Source organism: Spinacia oleracea, chromosome 6, assembly GCF_020520425.1.
Source record: "Spinacia oleracea cultivar Varoflay chromosome 6, BTI_SOV_V1, whole genome shotgun sequence".
NCBI classification, from domain to species: domain Eukaryota; kingdom Viridiplantae; phylum Streptophyta; class Magnoliopsida; order Caryophyllales; family Amaranthaceae; genus Spinacia; species Spinacia oleracea.
Window position 1 is genome coordinate 56306339 of NC_079492.1, and position 20041 is coordinate 56326379.

Here is a 20041-nt window from a genome sequence, read left to right on the forward strand (position 1 = left end):
ACAGCAACTAGCTGCTCTCTGCAATGGAGCTTGGCTAGTCTTGGGTGATTTCAACTCTATCTTACACCTGGAGGATAGAATTGGGTCCACAGTGAGAATTTCAGAGGTCCAACCAATGAGAAGCTGTATGAGTATGTGCAAGTTATCTGAAGTGAAAACTGTTGGGAGACACTACACTTGGAATAAGAAACAAAAGGGTGAGGACAGGGTGTTTTCAAGAATAGACAGAGTGCTAGCTAATGGTGCCTGGGATGCACTGCATGACAATATGGAAGCTGCCTTTCTCCCAGAAGGAGAATTTGATCATTGTCCAATGGTTCTTTCTTGCTATGCAGTTAGAGCTCAGAGGAAGCCTTTCAGATTTTTTAACATGTGGACTACTTCCCCATCTTACAATGAGATCATTGCAAACAACTGGAATAGATATGTTTATGGTTGTCCAATGTACAGGACTCTGCAAAAGATGAAGTGGATAAAAGCAGACCTTAAACTTCAGAACAAGGAAGCTTTCAGTAATGTGGAAGCTGAAACACAAATGCTACAAGATTCTCTTGGACACTCAGCAACAGATGCATGCTGCCACCCTCAATGCTCACCTTATCAATGAAGAGAAAATGGTTGCTCAGAATTACATAATTTCTAATGACAGATTCATTTCTTATTTACAACAGACTGCAAAATGTCACTGGTTACAACATGGGGATGAAAACTCTAAAGTTTTTTTCCAGAGTATAAAACAAAGAAGGAAGCAAACTTGCCTCTTTCCCCTCTAACCTCGCGGCGAGAATGATCTCCACCAAGTATATCTTTAGTAGAGCTTCCCCTTTTAGTTACAACAAGGGATCTTTCATTTGGAGGGGCCTTAAGGAACTCGGGAATGCGTTTACTTCCTCGTGTAAATGGGTAGTGGGGTCGGGCCTGGATATTCTGTTTTGGAGTGACAAGTGGGTGGGGGATTCTATGGTTAGAGATTGTGTTTCGGGTCCTCTAAACCACCATGAACTCGATTTAAAAGTTAGTAATTTTCTTGAAAATGGTAAATGGACTTTGAATGAGTTGAGTTTTAATCTCCCTCCAAATCTTTTGAAAATGAATCTTTGCACCGCGGTCCCTTACTCTAACCTTCTTGATAAGCCGATTTCAAAATACGCTAATAATGACAAATTTGTTTTCAAAAAGTCTTACAATGATCAGTTTTTCTTTGACTCGGCATTGACTAAAGATTTTCTTAAGATTTGGAATGCTTCCACTCTCCCTAAATTGAAAGTCTTCATGTGGCAATGTTTCTCAGCCACCCTTCCAACAAAGAACACCCTCTCTTCAAAAGGTATGCCTATCACCCCCTCCTGCCCTTTCTGCCCCCAAACTACATAAACTGTGGACCATGTCTTTCGTGGTTGTGTAAGAGCTTCAGAAATTTGGGCTCTCGTGCCTCATGTTGATCTGAATATCAACACCCCCTTTCGGTCGTGGCCACTCCATAATTTATCCATTGACACCGATTGGAAGTCTCACCCTTGGAAGCTAGCCCTCCCCTTTGTTCATTGGTTTATTTGGAAAAGAAGGAATGCTTGGGTGTTTTGTATGGTCAATGTTAAACCACAGGAGTGCCTCCTTAAGGCTACCTTGGCCTTCACAAAATTTGCTGCTAGTCTCCCTTGCTTAGCCATACCTCCCACCCAAACCAGCCCCCCAAACCAACCAGTCAGCCAACAAACCTGGCTCCCACCCACCCATCCTTGGGTTAAACTAAATGTTGACGCCTCTTGGAAGAAGGACTCTTTTGTAGCAGGTATTGCGGCATCCTCCGGGGACCGAATGGCGTGTGGATTCATGGGTTTAAGGCCAAAAGGTTTGCAAATTCAGCTCTAATGGGCGAGATACTAGCCATAAGACAGGGGCTTCTTGTGGCACGTCAAAATAATTGGTCACATATTGTGTTGGCTTCAGATTGTAAATGGGCAGTGGATCTTATACATTCCAGTTGTGGTATGTCAGGGGAGTATATTAATCTAGTTTTGGAATGCAGGGAACTCACCAAACAGCTCTCTGAATTTCGGCTTTTGTTCAAGCATAGGGGTTGCAACAAGCTAGCGGATGAGTTGCTAAGGAGGCAAGGCAGGAGGTCAACACTGTGGAAAATATCACCTTTTGTAACCATGTAACCCCGGGATGTAGGACTTTGTATTTGACTGAACTCCATTCTACAATGGCTGTCAGTAGTAGCGTGGGAGACTCGTTTGATGTACACTAAACTTGTGTTGAACCTCTTTTTATTTTAATTAATTATTGCCCTATTTAAACCAAAGCAAAAATGCAACTAAAATTATATAAATGCCTAATAATGCAACTTACATGCGCCTAACATAACGTATACGAATACACAAATTCACGTTTGCAAGTGGTGTACAATAAATATTGTACACCGGAGTAAAAGTTACACTCAAAACGCTTAAACGTTACCCCGATAGATGTAAAAGTTATCTACTCCCACCGTTTTGACTTTTTGTAGTATTTACATGATTCAATTTGACCCTATTTTATTTCTAGTATATGAAAACAAATGTTAATATATAATATATTGTTGACTTCATCTTAATATATATTTTCAAAAGATTAATATTATTTGTGGTCAGAATTATACATTGGAAAATGTGTCCAGTCAAAACGGTTTGAGTATTCCGGGACGGAGAGATTATGTTTTAGTGATAATTTTTTCATTTTAATAAAATTATTCCTTGAGAATGATTAATAATGTATAAAGGTAACTATTCAACCTTTTAAAATATTTATCCATCATTTTTTTCATAATATAAAAGCTAATAAAAACATACTCCCTCCGTCCCTTAATACTCGCACCGGTTTGACCGGTGCGGAGTTTAAGATATTTGAATTGACTTATTAATTTAATGGGTGTTAGTTGATAGTGGGGTATTTTTTTAATATAGTTAGTGGAAAATGTGTAAGGGATGGGGAGTGATGAGTGTGGGGTGTGAATTTTTAAACAGATTTTTCATGAAATACCCCCGAGTTTTTGCGGAATTCGCCAAATGCCCCTCGACTTTCAGAAATTCACCAAATACCCCTCACAAATGACTTAACATGCAAACTACCCTTACACTTAACAGACGTTAAGTCTCCGTTAGCATAACTTTACTATTTTGCCCTTATTCCATATTTTTAAGTTTAAAACAAACTCCCCAAAACTCTCTCACTTTCTTTCTCATCAGCAACTATGGCACCAAAGGCTGAGAGGAAGCTCGCCGAGAAGAACCCGCGGAGGAGAAGAAGGCTGCCGCCGCTGAGTAAGATCTGTCTGAGAAGAAGCCAAAGGCCGGCAAGAAGAAGAAGGGAGGATAAGAAGGCCGCCGCCGCCGAGAAGAAGCCCGCGTAGAAGAGAAGGTCGCTGCTAGAGACAAGAAGAAGAAGAGACACAAGAAGAGCGTCGACTTACAAGATCTACATCTTCAAGGTTCTCAAGCATAAATTGAAATTTTCAATTAGGTTATTTTCCCAACATATATTGAAATTTTCAATTGGGTATTTTTGAAAACCAATATTGTTGGTTTAATCTGTTCAATATTGTTGTCTTGTGAGGTAAATTAGTAAAAAAAAATCGCGTGTTTCATTGAATTTAACTCTCTTTTTGTTATTGGATTTGCTTTAATGTTGTTGAATTTTCAATTGGGTTACAATTTAATTTGTTAGAATTTGATGGAACATTATGAATTTGATTAATGTCCAAATATCAAGTATCACAAAAATCCCACCATTGATTTGTTTGAGTTTCTAACCTTGTAAAACTTCTATTGTTTCAGGAACTAGACGCAAATAAGCAAGATTCTGTGCAAATTGAATCAAATAGAGGTAACAATAACAATCTGCTTGAGTACCTTGAATATATTCTCAAGCTATACATTCTAATGATCTGTGCAGTTGGGATAGTTTGATGTTATTGAATTTTGGCAAGCAACTGAGACCTCCTGCGCGCGTACAGAAATAATCTATAATTTCTTTCACGGCATGTGTTTTAGATGCTAGCAAAAACTGAAGCCATTCAGAGCTTCTTAAGGATCTTTATTCTTCACATCTTAATATTCACAAGCCAGAAGATATCCGTACTTCTGTCGGTGTTCTTTTTAACAATTTAGAGGAGATGATATGAGTAGAAATTTCCTACCTTTTTATTCTTTGTGAAGTATCTAAAAGAGTTCGACTCTGGGTTGCCTATTAGATTGAATAACAATTTACATATTTATCAACTACTGTTGGTTAATCTTTGATATTTAGTTTCATGCTAAGTTTTGCATTTTTAGATCTTTATAATAGAGTATCTACATACTGTTGTGTTTGAAGTTTGTGTTAGAATTCTATTCATCTTTCAGTTTGTGAGTAAGCTAGACTCTTATAATTTCAGTTTGTGGTTTTAGCCAGTAGAACTATCTGCTTTGAGTACCTTGAATATATTTCCTTCTATTGCCATCTTGAATATAGTTCCTGTTGCTAGTGACTAATCTCATACTAAGTAGCGATTTTGTTTCTGGCAGGTGTATGCTATTAGGACATCACTTGAGACTTGCGAGGTTTGGAATACAGATTACATCTAAGCTATGTTGTTGGATTATTGTAAAGAGTACAGAAATAGCCATATATATTCATCCCTTTTTCTCATTTAGAAGATGTTTATGATGTATTTTTGCTAGAAAAACTGCAATACAACTACTTTAATTATTCGGATATTCAATTAATACTCCGTATAAATGAGTTTACAAGATTTCCTATCCATTGACGAGCACTCACACAGTTATATTCTTGTTTTGTATTTTTAAAAAAACAAAACCCCTCCAAAATATGTGTCCACAGACGCTGCAGTAAGATTAAATAATTTTAAAAAGACAGAACTGGTCATATAGATTGTTATCTAGTCAAAATTAAATGAACACTCAGAACAGGGTATCTATAACCAAATAATAAGTAACGGCTAATTTTCAAACACAAAAACTAGCCGTTGAGCTACAAAAATATAATTTTTAGTTTTGGGCATTTGGTGAATTATGTTTTAAATTAGGGGTATTTGGTGAAATAAGTATTAAAATAAGGGTATTTAGTGAATTTGAAACTAGGCTTACGGAGGACTAACGGCGCGTCATTAGTAAGGGTAGTTTGGGTATTAAGTCACTTGTGAAGGGCATTCGCGAGTATTTCATGAAAAATCCGATTTTAAATGATTTTTTGTAGGGAGTAGGGGTGTAGGTGGTTTAGTAGGTAAGTGTGAGAAATAATATAATATTGGTAAAAAAATTCCATTTATAGAAGCGGTGCAAATATTAAGGGACGACCCGAAAAGGAAAACGGTGCGAGTATTAAATGACGGAGGGAGTATCAAAAGTTACAAAAAAAAATAGATAAAATTATAAAAAAACAATGTGAAAGTTATCACAATGTACAATAAGTTTATTGTATACTTCCTCCGTCTTTTAATACTCGCAACGTTTGTACTTTTGCCACTATTTATATAATCTACTTTGACTATTCTTAGTGCTTTTTATATAAGATAAAACATAGTCATGTGTGATCTTGTTAGATTCGTCTCAATGTGTATTTTCAAAATATTAACTTTTTATAATTTTTGCATAAAGAGAATTTAAGATATAACTGATCAAAGTTGTGCATTGGCATGCGTGAAACTAACAAACGTTGCGAGTATTAAAAGACGGAGGAAGTATAACTTGTGCTTGCAAGAACTTTTGATACAAATATGATTCATCGTCCACTTTTATTCATAATAAAGACAAATAAATTGCATATATACATAGCACTACGTACTACATACGGAGTATATAGCAACCATAACGGACAACAACTCACAAACAAGGATAACAATAACTTAAGCAATTCACGAATTAACATATCCCTAGCTTTAATTCCTTATTGGTTTGTGAAAGCTAATTAGAAATTATCTTTCACTCTATTTTTAATATGTCATAAATTGAAGGGAATATTTATACCACATTAATTTTATTTTAGAATTCTTCTTTTACAACCATTGGCAAAGCCTTTAATTTTTGTATTTTCTCCATCTTCATCACCTCATCTAGTTGTCCCAAGGAGAAGGAACCAGTTCAACACAAACTGCATTATAAGGACCTCGAGAACAAGTGACAGGATATCCAGAATTGCTAGTTGGACAACATGGAATAAATACACAATTTTCACCCACTCCCGTGCAACCTTGAAGCCTCGTCTTCAATGGTGGCTCCTCAACTGCAACCACCCCTTCCTTAAATTTTTGTATTATCTCCATCTTCATCACCTCATCTAGTAGTTCCATTTCGTTGATCTTGGTGTGTCCCAACCTTCCCCATGTTGGCACTATTATAACCCCAACAATCCAACATGAAACACGTATCAGTAACAATTAATAATGTATACCTATTGTTCATAATTAACCACTTAGTCTCCTTTTGTTTTGGTGTAAAACGTTTTCAATGAAAAAACATTTTCTATTAAAAACATTTTCCAAGGAAAAATGCATTTCTCAACTAGTTTTCCTTTATTTGGTTCAAATGAGAGAAGATGGTGAAGATTGGGGGAAGAAAGGAGAGAGGGGTAAAGAGAAAAGGTGGAAAAGTGGTTTTTCCACCTTTGAAGGAGTTACGGAAGTTCCATTTCGTTGATCTTGGTATTTCCCAACCTTCCCCATGTTGGCACTATAAGAACCCCGGCAATCCAACATGAAACACGTATCAGTAACAATTAATAGCGTATACTTTACTAATTAACCACTTAATTTCATGTGTAACACAAAATTGCTCCCCATGTTTGGTAGAGCTAATTTGCTTTGTTTAGCTAATTTAATAAAATTGCTCTAATAATTTAGCTACTTCCTTGAAAGTTTTAGAAATTACAAGCAAGTCCCTAAATGCAACCATTGGAGGTGCTCTGGTAGCGTCATGTTTTTTTTATTTTTAAATTATTTCAATTAAAGAAATTTTTAAATTTTATAGTTTCCTTGTGTTTTTTCTTTTTCTTTTTCTTTTCTTCAATATTTTGTCTTTCCTTCTCTATCATATAATTCCTCTATTCTTTTTTAAATGACACAATTGTACTTTTGGCACTATTCATATAATATACTTTGGCCATCAATTGTGATTTATACTTAACAAAAAATATAGTCATGTGAGGTCTTGTTATAATCGTCTCATCCTATAGTTTTAAATATCAAACTTTTATAATTTTTAACCATTGTTAATTAAAGGTATTAATGGTTGAAATATTGCATTGGCAAACGTGACAAAAAAATTGTGTCATTTAATAAAGAACGGAGGAAGTATGAAAGAATTATTTTTATGTATTCATTACAAAAATTTGTATCTTTTAATGACAACATAATAATTATGGGTCAGAAATCCCGTCGCAGACGGGGATAACAACCAAACAAGGACGGGAACAACCGTTACAAATGTCTTTTACGACGGGTAAACAACGAGATTTTCCATTAATAACAGCCACCTTTTATGATGAGTCTACGACAGGAAATCCAGTCGTTAATCAACGATTATTGGCCTTTAACAAGGAGATTTCCCGTCAATAATGGTGCAATTTCTTGTAGCGATTATAGCTAGCTACACTATAAGAATTTGTATCTTTAACGACAACCTAATAACGACGGGTCAAAAATCTCGTCGTAAAAGCTTTTTGCGACGGGGATAACAACCAAACAAAGACGGGAACAACCGTCGCAAATATTTTTTTACGACGGGTTAACGACGGGATTTTCCATTAACGACGGCCGCCTTTTATGACGGGTCCGCGACAGGAAATCCCGTCGTTAATCAACGATTATTGGCCTTTCGCGGCGGATGTCCCGTCGTTAATGGTACAATTTCTTGTAGTGTAGAATCTATATAATACTACGTACTTGCTAAATATTAAAAAAAAAAATCACATTTTTTATAATATTACTGGTTTTCATATATCAAAATTAGAAATAGTATGCCTTACATAAAGTTTTTTAAGATTCAGCCTAGAATAGTTAAACAGTAAATAAACTTTATGCTATTATAACTTCAATTCAACACCCAAAATAATATCTATTTATTTTCTTTCATTTTGTTACATATTACATAAAGCAAGTGTTATAACCGATAATTCACCTATGTGATAAGTTTTTTTTTTTTTACCAACTTAAATATTTTGTTGAGACCCTAAACTCCTGAAATTATATTAATCACTTTATAATTTGAATAAATCCGTGATAAAACTTGATTTTACTCTACTATATATTTTAAAAAATTCTTTTAAATAAGTTGTGTTGGAACCGAAATTTTTTATTTAGTATCCTAATTATGTTAAGATAAGTCGTACATTCGGTACACAATCGTCAATGAGTAAAATATGAAAAACGCTAGTAATGTAAATATCATGCATTTATTCTCTCCTGCTAAGCTCTGAATACATGTATCTACCTTTTAAAAAACTAAATGAAATACCTTTAATTATTTTCAAATGATTATTATTTTCAAATGGAAGACACTGTTATTTTTTATTCTTTACGGTTTTTTTTGGTGTTTCAAAATGTTATTTACACTACAAGAATTTGTATCTTTAACGACAACCTAATTACGACGGGTCAAAAATCCCGTCGCAAAAGCCTTTTGCGACGGGGCTAACAACCAAACAATGACGGGAATAACCGTCGCAAATGTCTTTTACGACGGGTTTAAGACGGATTTACGACGGGATTTCTATTAATGACGGCCCCCTTTTATGACGGGTTCGCGACAGGAAATCCCGTCGTTAATCAACGATTATTGGCCTTTCGCGACGGGATTTCCCGTCGTTAATAGTACAATTTCTTGTAGTGTTACATTTCCTTTTATATTATCACATAAATGCTTTAATATTCTATCAAATTTTGTGTCTAATGATTATATTAACTAATTAAATTCATTGGGTCATTTAATCTTTCAAACTTTTCCATTGGGACATTACATTTTTCTCATTTTCCCAAAATCAGAATTTTGATAAAATGAAAACATTATAAATAAACGTAATTTACCTTGTTTAAATAAAAATATAGAAAAATCTCAATGTACATTAATTAGTTGTTAACAAACGTGTAAAAATCCAAACGTAAACAACAAAAAGAAACGAAGGGAGTAATAAACCATGGGTAAACCAGGTTAAAATGGTTTTTGTTTCTCATAAATAATTGTTAAATTTTGTGGCCAAATTAAGCAAAAGTGATTATATCTAGTAGAAATTGTTTATAGGAAACAAAAACTGTTTTTTAGCTCCTCCTCCCCCTCTCTCTCTCTCTCAAACTCTAGTCTCCTTTTAGGGAATTTTGAAGGGGAATCCATCGACTTTTATCGGTGGAAATCCCCAATATTTTGTTATTTTATTTTTTTACCCCTTTAACTTTTTTGTCTTTAGGTTATAATAACGCTTCCTCCTTGTGCGAAGATCTATTCTCCCTTGAAAAACAGGGATTTTCTTTTCTTTCGAGTTAATTTGTTTCTTAGGTTATTTCGTTGATTTATGTGTATGAGAGAAGAATATTAATAATTAGTTTCTTAGGTTATTTCGTAGATCTATGTGTATAAGGAAATTTATTTCTTAGGCTATTTCGTAGATCAAGAACGTCAAAATAAAGATCAGATTTCAATTGCTAACATCAGGCATCAAAGATATTGAATTATTGAAACTCGATTATGGTTGGAATACTACTATATCAAAGAAGCGGTTCCGAATCGTGCATACTAATAAATTGGATGAAGAATTTCATATTGATGTTTTAGATTATATGGGCGATTTATTAATGATAAGTTACCAATTCCTTTCAAAAAAAAATGTGTTTTAGAAGTATCACCAAAACATACCCTACATCTTTTTAGAAAACGTTAGAGCATGATCAGCCAAATTCTTAAGAATTGAGTTGTGCTGACATGACATATGACTCAACTAGTTTTAAGATTAGACAAAGGAATTTGTAGCATTGAAGTGGATGTGTCTTGACAAAGTCTTAAATTCAGTCTTGAAAAACTAAAACTCAATTAAGACTCCTTGTGTGAGTTGTATAAAATAATAAAATAATGGGTGATGATAAAGTTCGAAAGTTGCGACAAAGAAAATGTGTTGCAATCCTACGTGTCACTCTTTTGATTAATGGTACCACAAGGGTGTCACCTAGACCGCAACTCATCAAATTATTTTACTATCAACGCCATATTTTTACTATAAAAATATTTAAATAAGGTAATCTATCAAAAGAGAAGGAAATATATTTTATAATGGTTATAGTAAATATATATTTGCTTTTGTTTTGTAATTTTAAATATAAAAATAGAAATTACAACCTAATAATATATTTTTATGTAATTAAGAAAAACAATTGTGACAAAAATTATTTTGACGCAAGTTGCGACCTTTATCATTTTGCTAAAAAATATATGGTGCATAAATATACAAGTGTTAAATAAGTTTGAAGGGTGAAGTGCTAAATTTGGTGGAATCTTAAGGAGTGTTAATAATAATTTAATTATTTAATAATATTGAAATGATGACATGGTACATGAAGAAAGTCTTAAGACAAGACCCCTTGATCTTGCTCTAAGAGCAACATCAAGGGGGTCTTATCTAAAGATTTTTCTCATATGCCATGTCAGCTTTTCACTAATATTTAATTAATTAAATTTTATTAAGACTTTTTAAGACTCATTCAAATTTAGTTCTTCACCTCTCAAACTCATTTAAAGCATCTCAAATAATATAACATTTTAATTTATTTATTTTATTTAACTCACATATTGAGTCTTAGTTTTTCAAGACTAGATTTAAGACTTTGTTAAGACTAACTCACTTCAATACTTCAAATTGATATGTCTCATCTTAATACTAGTTGAGTCATATGCCATGTCAGCTAAATTCAAATCTTAAGACTTGGTGCTGATGTTGCTCTAAGAGTTTCATCATAGAGTAATTTTGTATATTTCACCTATACATGCATAATACACTTGGCTAGGAGCATGATAAAAGAATTGAACATAGTAATTTGATAAATGTATGTACGTGTGACAAAAGTATATCGAAGGATTAGCATGCATGATATATTACGAATGATTGAAAATTCAAGAATAGTAAAATGAAATATTGAAAATTGTTAGGTATACCCGGATGTACCGTACACTCAATGGTACTTTTATGTTCATGTGTGGTTCATCTCACATTTTTTCTTCACTTATAAGAAGAAAAGAGAGTACATGCATCGTACATCCGGGTGCACCTAATACATCATAACGAAATAATAAACATTTTATGCATGAATGAACCTGCCAAAGTAGTCACGAGCAAGATGGCAAAGATGGCCAATTTTGCCATTGCTTAGTTTCTGTGCGCAAAAGTATATAGCTAGTGTACTGAGTTTGAGATTAGTTAGTTGTGTGAGTTGTAATTAGACAAACAATGCTTGCCTTATATATAAGGAATGATTATGTTCACCTAAACATAAAAAATTATTTTATATACGTAATTTAATTTCTACGAAAAGTATCAATAGTTGTAGGGACAACCTTTTTAAAACTAATTAGGTAACCTAATTATTTTTGTAACAAATTGCTTAATTTATTTCATCTTTTATATGCATCAGGATGCACGGTACACTTAATGATAAAGACTGACATATGCATTTGTATACACCATATAGTACGGAGTAAGTCACATCTTCAAATTCTTTTTTGTATTTGTAGACCCAAAATCAATAGTTTTCTCTAGCACATTTTTTGCACTTATAGTGACTTTTATTATTCATATAGTAAGTATAATAAATTAAACACCAAAATTCTTAGACATGGTAACCATTTTTTGAAGCATAGTAACCCCATGTTTTTAAAAGCGAATTGTGACTTAAAATCACATTATTCAAGCATAAATGTATCAACAACATAAATTAGGAACAAATTGTTAATTCTATTTTAAGGCATGATCCATTTAGTGTGAACTAAATCCATTTAAAAATTAGTGTGTAATTTTTAATGTCTTTTGTGAATCATTCATAAAAAAAAATACTGTAGAAAATAATCAAACGGATTTTACCAGATTTGTCGTGGATTATTTAAATAAGTAAAATCCAAACCTATGTTCCAACTACTAAATCGACCCTACGACTCTACGAGGTAACGAAGAAGTGTTTTAGTAAAGTCCAAATCTAAACCATCACAAAAAACGTGTTACTTCTTTTCTTGGGCTACCCTTTTTCCAATGATTAAGCTTTTTTAATGGGAATAAAAGCTCAAGAATACGAGGTGAATCAACTCAGCAGGTAAGTGATTAACAATTTATTGGCAAACAAAAAATACGAGGCAACAATATCGTCAAATACAGCTGGTCATACTCCCACAGTCCCACCCTATAACCAACATAAATTGGTGGAGTTAGTTGAAACTCTTTTGTGACTTGGATGTTATAGTAGTCTAATCCGCTATAAAATGCATGAGAGTAGCTCAAGCTAAAACCTGCGTAGCGGACTGGTTAAAACCTGTGCTATGTTCTGGTTCAGTAAAGTCTCTTCTTCTTACTGCCCATGAGTCATTGGAATAGAAAACCGAACATAAATTTAAGGCATACATAAAAATCGTCTTTTAGCAAAACGGACAGTTCTCGTTCTGTGAACCTCAAATGTCTTCTAAATTCAACTTGTTCACTACTAATAAGGTAATCACAATTTCTTATTTACAAAGGGTGTACAATAAATATTGTACACCGGAGTAAAAGTTAACTAAAAATGTTTAAAAGTTAAGCATATATATGTAAAAGTTATCTATTTTTTAGTGATAATTTTTTCATTTCAGTAAAACATATTTTTTCAAAACCACTAATAATGTATAAAATTAATCATTTAAACATTTCTATCAACTTTTTTTTTTTACTAATATAAAACTAATCAAAATTAGGTTAAAGTTACGAAAAAATTGATAAAAGTTATCTTGATGTACAATAAATTTATTGTACACCTTGTGCACGCAACACCTTTTGTAAAATAATTAAAAGTAAATAAAACGTCACTCATTTGCAACCAAAAAATAATTAATCGTCGGCTTGTCGCCACTCTTGCCGGGAGCCTTTGGTGCCATTTCTCAATCTGAATTACACCGTTGGTCTTATTTTTTAATTGTTTTATAAGTCTAGTTTATACTCCGTAGCTTATTGTAAGGGATGCAGATATCAAAAACGTTATGAGTCTCATGCTGAACAATATCCCTGATGAATGGACTAGAAGGTTTGTAGCTTACGAACCTTTTACCCTCATCAAGAATCTGAGGGATATCTGTCGTGGAAACACGGAGGACAGGGACCTAAATGTCCATGAGTTGATTGAATCAATGTCAGGCCTAAAGGTTAGTTCTCATAACAGATGTTTTAGGATGGAGGTCCAAGAAACACATGTTCAGCTCCTTCGCACTAAACAAAGGATTGGTGTCCCACTAAGGTTCCATGTAGAGCTTATGCTTTCATATTTTGATCGCCTAAGCATGATAGGAACACCAATAAGTGAAAGGATGGCAGTCTCTATCTTGCTCAATTCACTGCACAGTGGGTTTATTCGCTTTAAGAAACTATACCTAAGTGAACCAAGAGAAGAAACAGTTGCAGAGTTTGTTCACCTTGTCAAAAAGGCTGAGATAGTACTTGACTGTGAAGCCAAGGATTTACTCAAGGATAAAGGGAGACCCTTCAAGAAAGGTGGAAAGTCCAAGGGCAATGCTGAGTCAAGGAAGAAGACAAAGCAGGACAAGTCCACATTAGGCGGTCTTTATTGTGATGGAATTGGCCATTACAAGAAAGAATGTCCAAAGCTTAAGGAAGATCAGAACAACGGAACAGTCGTTCCATCTTCAGGTATTTTCGTTATAGACTGTATACTTGCTAATTCAACTTCTTGGGTATTAGATACAGGTTGTGGCTCACACTTATGTTCCAATTCGCAGGGACTAAGAAGAAATAGAAGGTTAAGCAAGGGTGAAGTCGACCTACGAGTGGGAAATGTAGCACGGATTGCTGCATTAGCTGTAAGAACTTATTATTTGTCGTTGCTCTCTGGGCTAGTTTTGGAACTAGAAGAATGTTTCCATGGTCCAAGTCTTACTAAAAACACCATTTCTGTTTCTTGCTTAGATGCTAAGGGATTTTCCTTTTTAATAAAAGACAATAGTTGCTCGTTTTATTTTAAAGAGATGTTTTATGGATCTGCTAGATTAGTCAATGGACTTTATTTGATAGATCACGACAAACAAGTTTATAACATAAATACCAAAAAGGCGAAAAAGAATGATTCAGATCTCACCTATCTGTGGCATTGTCGATTAGGCCATATAAACATAAAACGCATAGAAAGACTTCAAAAGGAAGGAATTCTAGAACCATTTGACTTAGAGGATTATGGTAAGTGCGAATCATGTTTACTTGGCAAAATGACAAAGCAACCTTTCTCTAAAGTTGGAGAAAGAGCAACTGAACTATTGGGTTTAATCCATACAGATGTATGTGGACCAATGAGTACAAATGCTAGAGGTGGTTTCAGCTACTTTATCACTTTCATTGATGACTTCAGTAGATATGGTTATGTCTACCTAATGAAGCATAAGTCTGAATCCTTTGACAAATTCAAGGAATTTCAGAGTGAAGTAGAGAATCAATTAGGCAAGAAGATTAAGGCACTGCGGTCTGATATAGGTGGTGAATATCTGAGCTATGAATTTGATGACCATCTGAAAGAATGTGGAATTCTATTAGAATTGACTGCTCCCGGTGTTAGGTTATGATACATATAACTGAATATAAATCATGCGGAAAAACCATTAAATCCAGGAATCCAAATTAATTGCCACATAACAATTAGCATATTTAGGATGCATACTCTTTGTAGCGTGCCCTCCCTTGCTGCGCCCGAACCGAACAAGAACAAGTCTTTAGGACTCCAAGTGTCGTCCCTTCGTAGAAAGTCCACAGCACGTCCGGATCCGCCTTAAGCTTGACTAACTAGAATCGCCCTTAAGGTACTACTAATTTTCGGCTGATTTAAGGCAAATAGGTGACAAAATTTTTGCTCAAAAATTCTCTCTTTTTAAATACTTAAAACTCGTTATAAATAGGCTATGGAAAAGGTAACCGAATCCTACTAGGATACGAATTAATTAAGTAGAATCTGATTAAAACTGTTATTAATTAATTTATCCATTAGGAATAGGAATTTAAGCATTAAACGAATCCTACACGATTTAGGTTTCGTACGAAAGCACAAACACTACACGAGCATGACCCGCATGGGCGCAGGCCTTGCCCGCGCAGCCGCTCAGCCCACAGGAGCTACGAAGCCCACGCGAGCTTCGCAGCCCACTGCTCGCAGCCATGCTCGCAGCCACAGCCTTCTGGGCATGGCCTTGCACTGGGCCTGGCGTGGCCTTGGCTGTTTGTGTGGTGCGCGGGCTTGCTGGACGCGGGCCTGGCTTCGTGCTGGGCCTTCGTCTAGCAAGCTCGTCCGATGCTAATTCGTACGACGCGCTTCCGATTAATTTCCCGATTCCGGAATTCATTTCCGATACGAACAATATTTAACATTTTCGATTCTGGAATTAATTTCCGTTTCGAACGAATATTTAATATTTCCGTTTCCGGAATTATTTTCCGATTTCGATAATATTTCCGATTCTGACAATATTTCCGTTTCCGGCAATATTTCCGATTCCGGCAATATTTCAATTTCCGAGAATATTTTCCGATACGTACCATGTTTCCATTTCCGGCAACATCTACGACTTGGATAATATTTATATTTCCGATACGATGCATATTTCCGTTTCCGGAAATATCATCGTTTCCGGAGTATTCACTATTTGCCTTTGACGATCTCAGCTCCCACTGAAACCAAGATCCGTCGATTCCGAATATTCATAGATGGAGTATTTAATGCCATTAAATACTTGATCCGTTTACGTACTATTTATGTGACCCTACGGGTTCAGTCAAGAGTAAGACGTGGATTAATATTATTAATTCCACTTGAACTGAAGCGGCCTCTAGCTAGGCATACAGTTCACTTGATCTCACTGAATTATTAACTTGTATAACTAATATTGAACCGCATTTATTAGACTTATCATTAAATGAATATTTGGACCAAGGGCATTATTTCCTTCAGTCTCCCACTTGTCCTTAGGGACAAGTGTGCATTTCCTAATTCCTTTGTCGCTCGATGCTTGCCCTTGAACATAAGGTAAGAGTTGTCATCCTTATTATGTCCAGAGGTGTTTCTCGGTTTCAGAGTTCAACTGATCAAATAACCAGATAATCATAGCCTATGATTCATTTGAGCACGACCATGCATTTTACAGTGTCTAGCTCTCCGAGTGGCCTTGTACAACTTTCAGCATCTCATCCCGATTTATGGGAGGACAATCCCAATCTTGCGATCTTGAGATTAGACTTCGTTTGATAGGTGATTACCAAAGCGTTGCCTTTATAGCCTCCTTTTACGGTGCGACGGTTGACAACGTCAAAGTAAGCAGTTCTCAAACAAGTAATCTCAAATCACTCAGGTATTGAGGATTAGTGTCTAATAATTTAATGAAATTTACTAATGACAGATTTTCATCTCTTACAGTAAAGTTTCATAGGTCTGTCCGATACTTGTCTTCCCAAAGTAACACTGGAGGAAAATACCTCAAGTGTCGGCTCATTTTAAGGGGTTTAGTGCGGGCTTTTACATGTGCAGCATATGGACTGCCAACACTTGATGTTTCTCAAGTGCTGCCAAAATATTGGCAGCACTTGATGTTTCAAGTCCTGCCAATTTGAAAATTGAGCCCGCACTTGACTAATTTGTTGCTGCTAATTTTGGAATATGAGCCCGCACTTGACAAATTTGGTGCTGCCAATTTTGAAAATGAGCCCGCACTTGACAAATTTGGTGCTGCCAATTTTGGAATTGAACCCGCACTTGACCTAGAAATGGCAGCACAAGTATAAAAATGAGCCGCACATGGCATATAAATGAGCCGCACTTGATCTAGATTTTTTATATAACCAATTCTCGGCTACATATATTATTCAATTGGACCACGCCACTAGTTAACCTCCATACATCACATTAAAATGTATCCAATTATATATATAATTAAATTGAATAGTATATAATTGTAAATATAAAAGTCGATTACATTAAAATTATACCAAAAATAAGCTTCAATATCAACTAACATTGGCAAGCCATATCATTCTCAACAATGCCGATGCAAAAACCGTCAGCTAAATAGATACAAGTAGTTGATTTCCTACCAATTAAAAAGAAAATCAACAAAAGTTCTTACTTCCACCTATAGTTCACATTGTCAAGAAAATAACTTAAAAGTTCCATAAACCAGAAGAATCTGATCATTTTCTACCTGCACTCTCCCACAATAACCATGATAATACATCATACTATACTTCAAAACTCCGAGTCCTAGCTCTACTCATGATCTCATAACAGCCGCATAATAGTTCAATGAGCCTCAGAGCAGCTGCATCAGCAAGAAAAATTCGAAAGGGATGTTCAGTCAGAAATAATGTCTACTCCGTAGTACGTAGTACAAGTTTATTCAGCATATGTACCTTATATTACTTCTTACATAACCAAATTTCCAGCTCCTAGTGCACTTCAAGGCATTCATCAGTTCAGGTTTCAAAGACAACAATCTCCAATTAGCTTCCCTTCGGTCAGTGTAGTATGCATCAGATTGAGTCACAACAGACAGAGGAATGGCCAGGAAGTTGCGAGCCATCCAAGAAAGCTGAGGATACTTGAACCCGTTTTCTTCCCACCAGTGCAACACGCTGAAGTTTTACATCTGTGGTAAGACCGGCTCTTCAAGATACAAATCCAACTCTGACCATTGAGATTCATCATTCTTATATTGCACTGACTGGAAATACTACATTCAGGCACTGACTGGAAATACATTTCACTATCGTGAAGGATTCCTGCAATAATACCTGTACAGAATTTGAGGGGGGAAAGGTTCACAATTCAAGCTCAGGAAAAAACACAGCTGACTGCAAGAAAGAGGAATTGGGAATGGATTTAGAGAGACATACACGTAAATCTTAATGCCATATATCGAGGAATATTTTCGCAAACGACGCTCAATAGAATACCAAATTGCTCGATCTGATCGACTGATCCATCTTGATACCCGACACGTGGCATTTGGATTGAGGCTGCTCAAGTAGTTTATAGAAGTATTCGTAGTTAGTCATGAAGGAAATAATGCCCTTGGTCCAAGTATGCATTCTATGTTAAGTCTAATAAATGCGGTTCAGTATTAATTAACAAGTTAATAAATTCAGTGAGATCAAGTGAGCTGAATGCCTAGCTAGAGGCCGCTTCAGTTCAAGTGGAATTAATGATATTAATCCACAACTTACTCTTGACTGAACCCGTAGGGTCACACAAATAGTACGTAAACGGATCAAGTATTTAAAGGAATTAAATACTCTATCTATGGATATTCGGAATCGACGAATCTTGGTTTCAGTGGGAGCTGAGATCGTCACAAGGCAAGAAATGAATACTCCGGAAACAATGATATTGCCGGAAACGGAAATATGGATCGTATCGGAAATATAAATATTATCCAAGTCGTAGATGTTGCCGGAAACGGAAACATGGTACGTATCGGAAAATATTATCGGAAATGGAAATATTGCCGGAATCGGAAATATTGCCGGAAACGGAAATATTGTCAGAATCGGAAATATTATCGGAATCGGAAAATAATTCCGGAAACGGAAATATTAAATATTTGTTCGAAACGGAAATTAATTCCGGAATCGGAAATATTAAATATTGTTCGTATCGGAAATGAATTCCGGAATCGGGAAATTAATCTGAAGCGTATCGTACGAATTAGCATCGGACGAGGCCTGCCAGACGAAGGCCCAGCACGAAGCCGGGCCATCGCCCAGCAAGCCAGCGCGCCACAACGCACCAGCCAAGCTTGCGCCAGGCCCACCGCAAGGCAGGCCCAGCGCGCGCCAAGGCTGCTGCAGCGTGTGGGCCTCGTGGCAATGGGCTGCGAGCTCGCGGGCTACGCGCGCGCGCATGGTGCCCCTCGTGGGCTGCTGTGCGTGCGTGTGTGTGTTTGTGTGCTATACGAATCCTAAAGCTATCAGGTTTCGACATATGATTAAATTCCTAAACCTAAAAGGATGAATTAATTAAATAAGAATTCTATTAGGATTCTAGTTTAATTAATTCATATCCTAATAGGATTCCAGTTCCTTTTTCCATACCTCTATAAATAGGTGCCTAGGGTCATAATTTATATATACAACTCAAGTATTCAAAGTGATTTTTGAGAGCAAAAATTCAGTCATACAATTGCCTACAATAGCCGAAAATTCTAAGTACCTTAAGGGCGATCCTAGTTGGTCAAGCTTAAGGCGGATGCGGACGTGCTGTGGACTATCTACGGAGGGACGACATTTGGAGTCCTAAAGACTTGTTCTTGTTCGGTTCGGGCGCAGCTAGGGAAGGCACGCAACAAAGTGTATGCATCTAAACTATGATAAATGATTATGTGTAAATAATATGCTTTCCTGGATTTATGGTTTTTTCCGCGTGATTTATGTTTTGTCATATGAATCATAACCTAACAGTGGTATCAGAGCCTCTTATTATTTTCATAATCTAAATTGCATGAACATGGTTAAATATTACAAATTTGCAAGAATTAAAAGGGGTGATTAATTTTCGTAATTGTTAATTAATTGCAAATTGCGTTTATTTAATTATACGTACGCAGTTTTTCGGCAGTTTCTTCGTTACTCATCCAAATCGAATGATTTTTGTGTCAATTCCGCATGTAAAAGGCATTCTAAAATTTTGACAAAATTAGTATTTTTCGGCCGAACCCAGAATTCTCAAATTCGAAGCCTAACTATGACTTTTCGAAGGTTTTAGTTTTTCGAATGCAAAATTTCGTAAATTTAAGATGTTAAATTA

The 20041-nt window shown here is 35.5% G+C and overlaps 2 protein-coding genes across 2 annotated transcripts; both read right to left on the reverse strand.

Annotated features, from left to right (window-relative positions):
- Window positions 1-5745: 5745 nt before the first annotated feature.
- Window positions 5746-11475, reverse strand: LOC130463958 (uncharacterized). Its single transcript, XM_056833262.1, has 2 exons — window positions 11334-11475; window positions 5746-6372 (listed from the first exon to the last, which is right to left on the reverse strand). The coding sequence occupies exons 1-2, from the start codon at window positions 11380-11382 to the stop codon at window positions 6095-6097; spliced, it is 327 nt and encodes a 108-aa protein (XP_056689240.1). The 5' UTR covers window positions 11383-11475; the 3' UTR covers window positions 5746-6094.
- Window positions 11476-17607: 6132 nt separating this feature from the next.
- On the reverse strand, window positions 17608-18250 carry LOC130463962 (uncharacterized). The gene is made up of 2 exons (XM_056833281.1): window positions 18133-18250; window positions 17608-18030 (listed from the first exon to the last, which is right to left on the reverse strand). Exons 1-2 carry the CDS (start codon window positions 18242-18244, stop codon window positions 17780-17782), a joined length of 363 nt encoding a protein of 120 aa, XP_056689259.1. The 5' UTR covers window positions 18245-18250; the 3' UTR covers window positions 17608-17779.
- Window positions 18251-20041: the final 1791 nt, after the last annotated feature.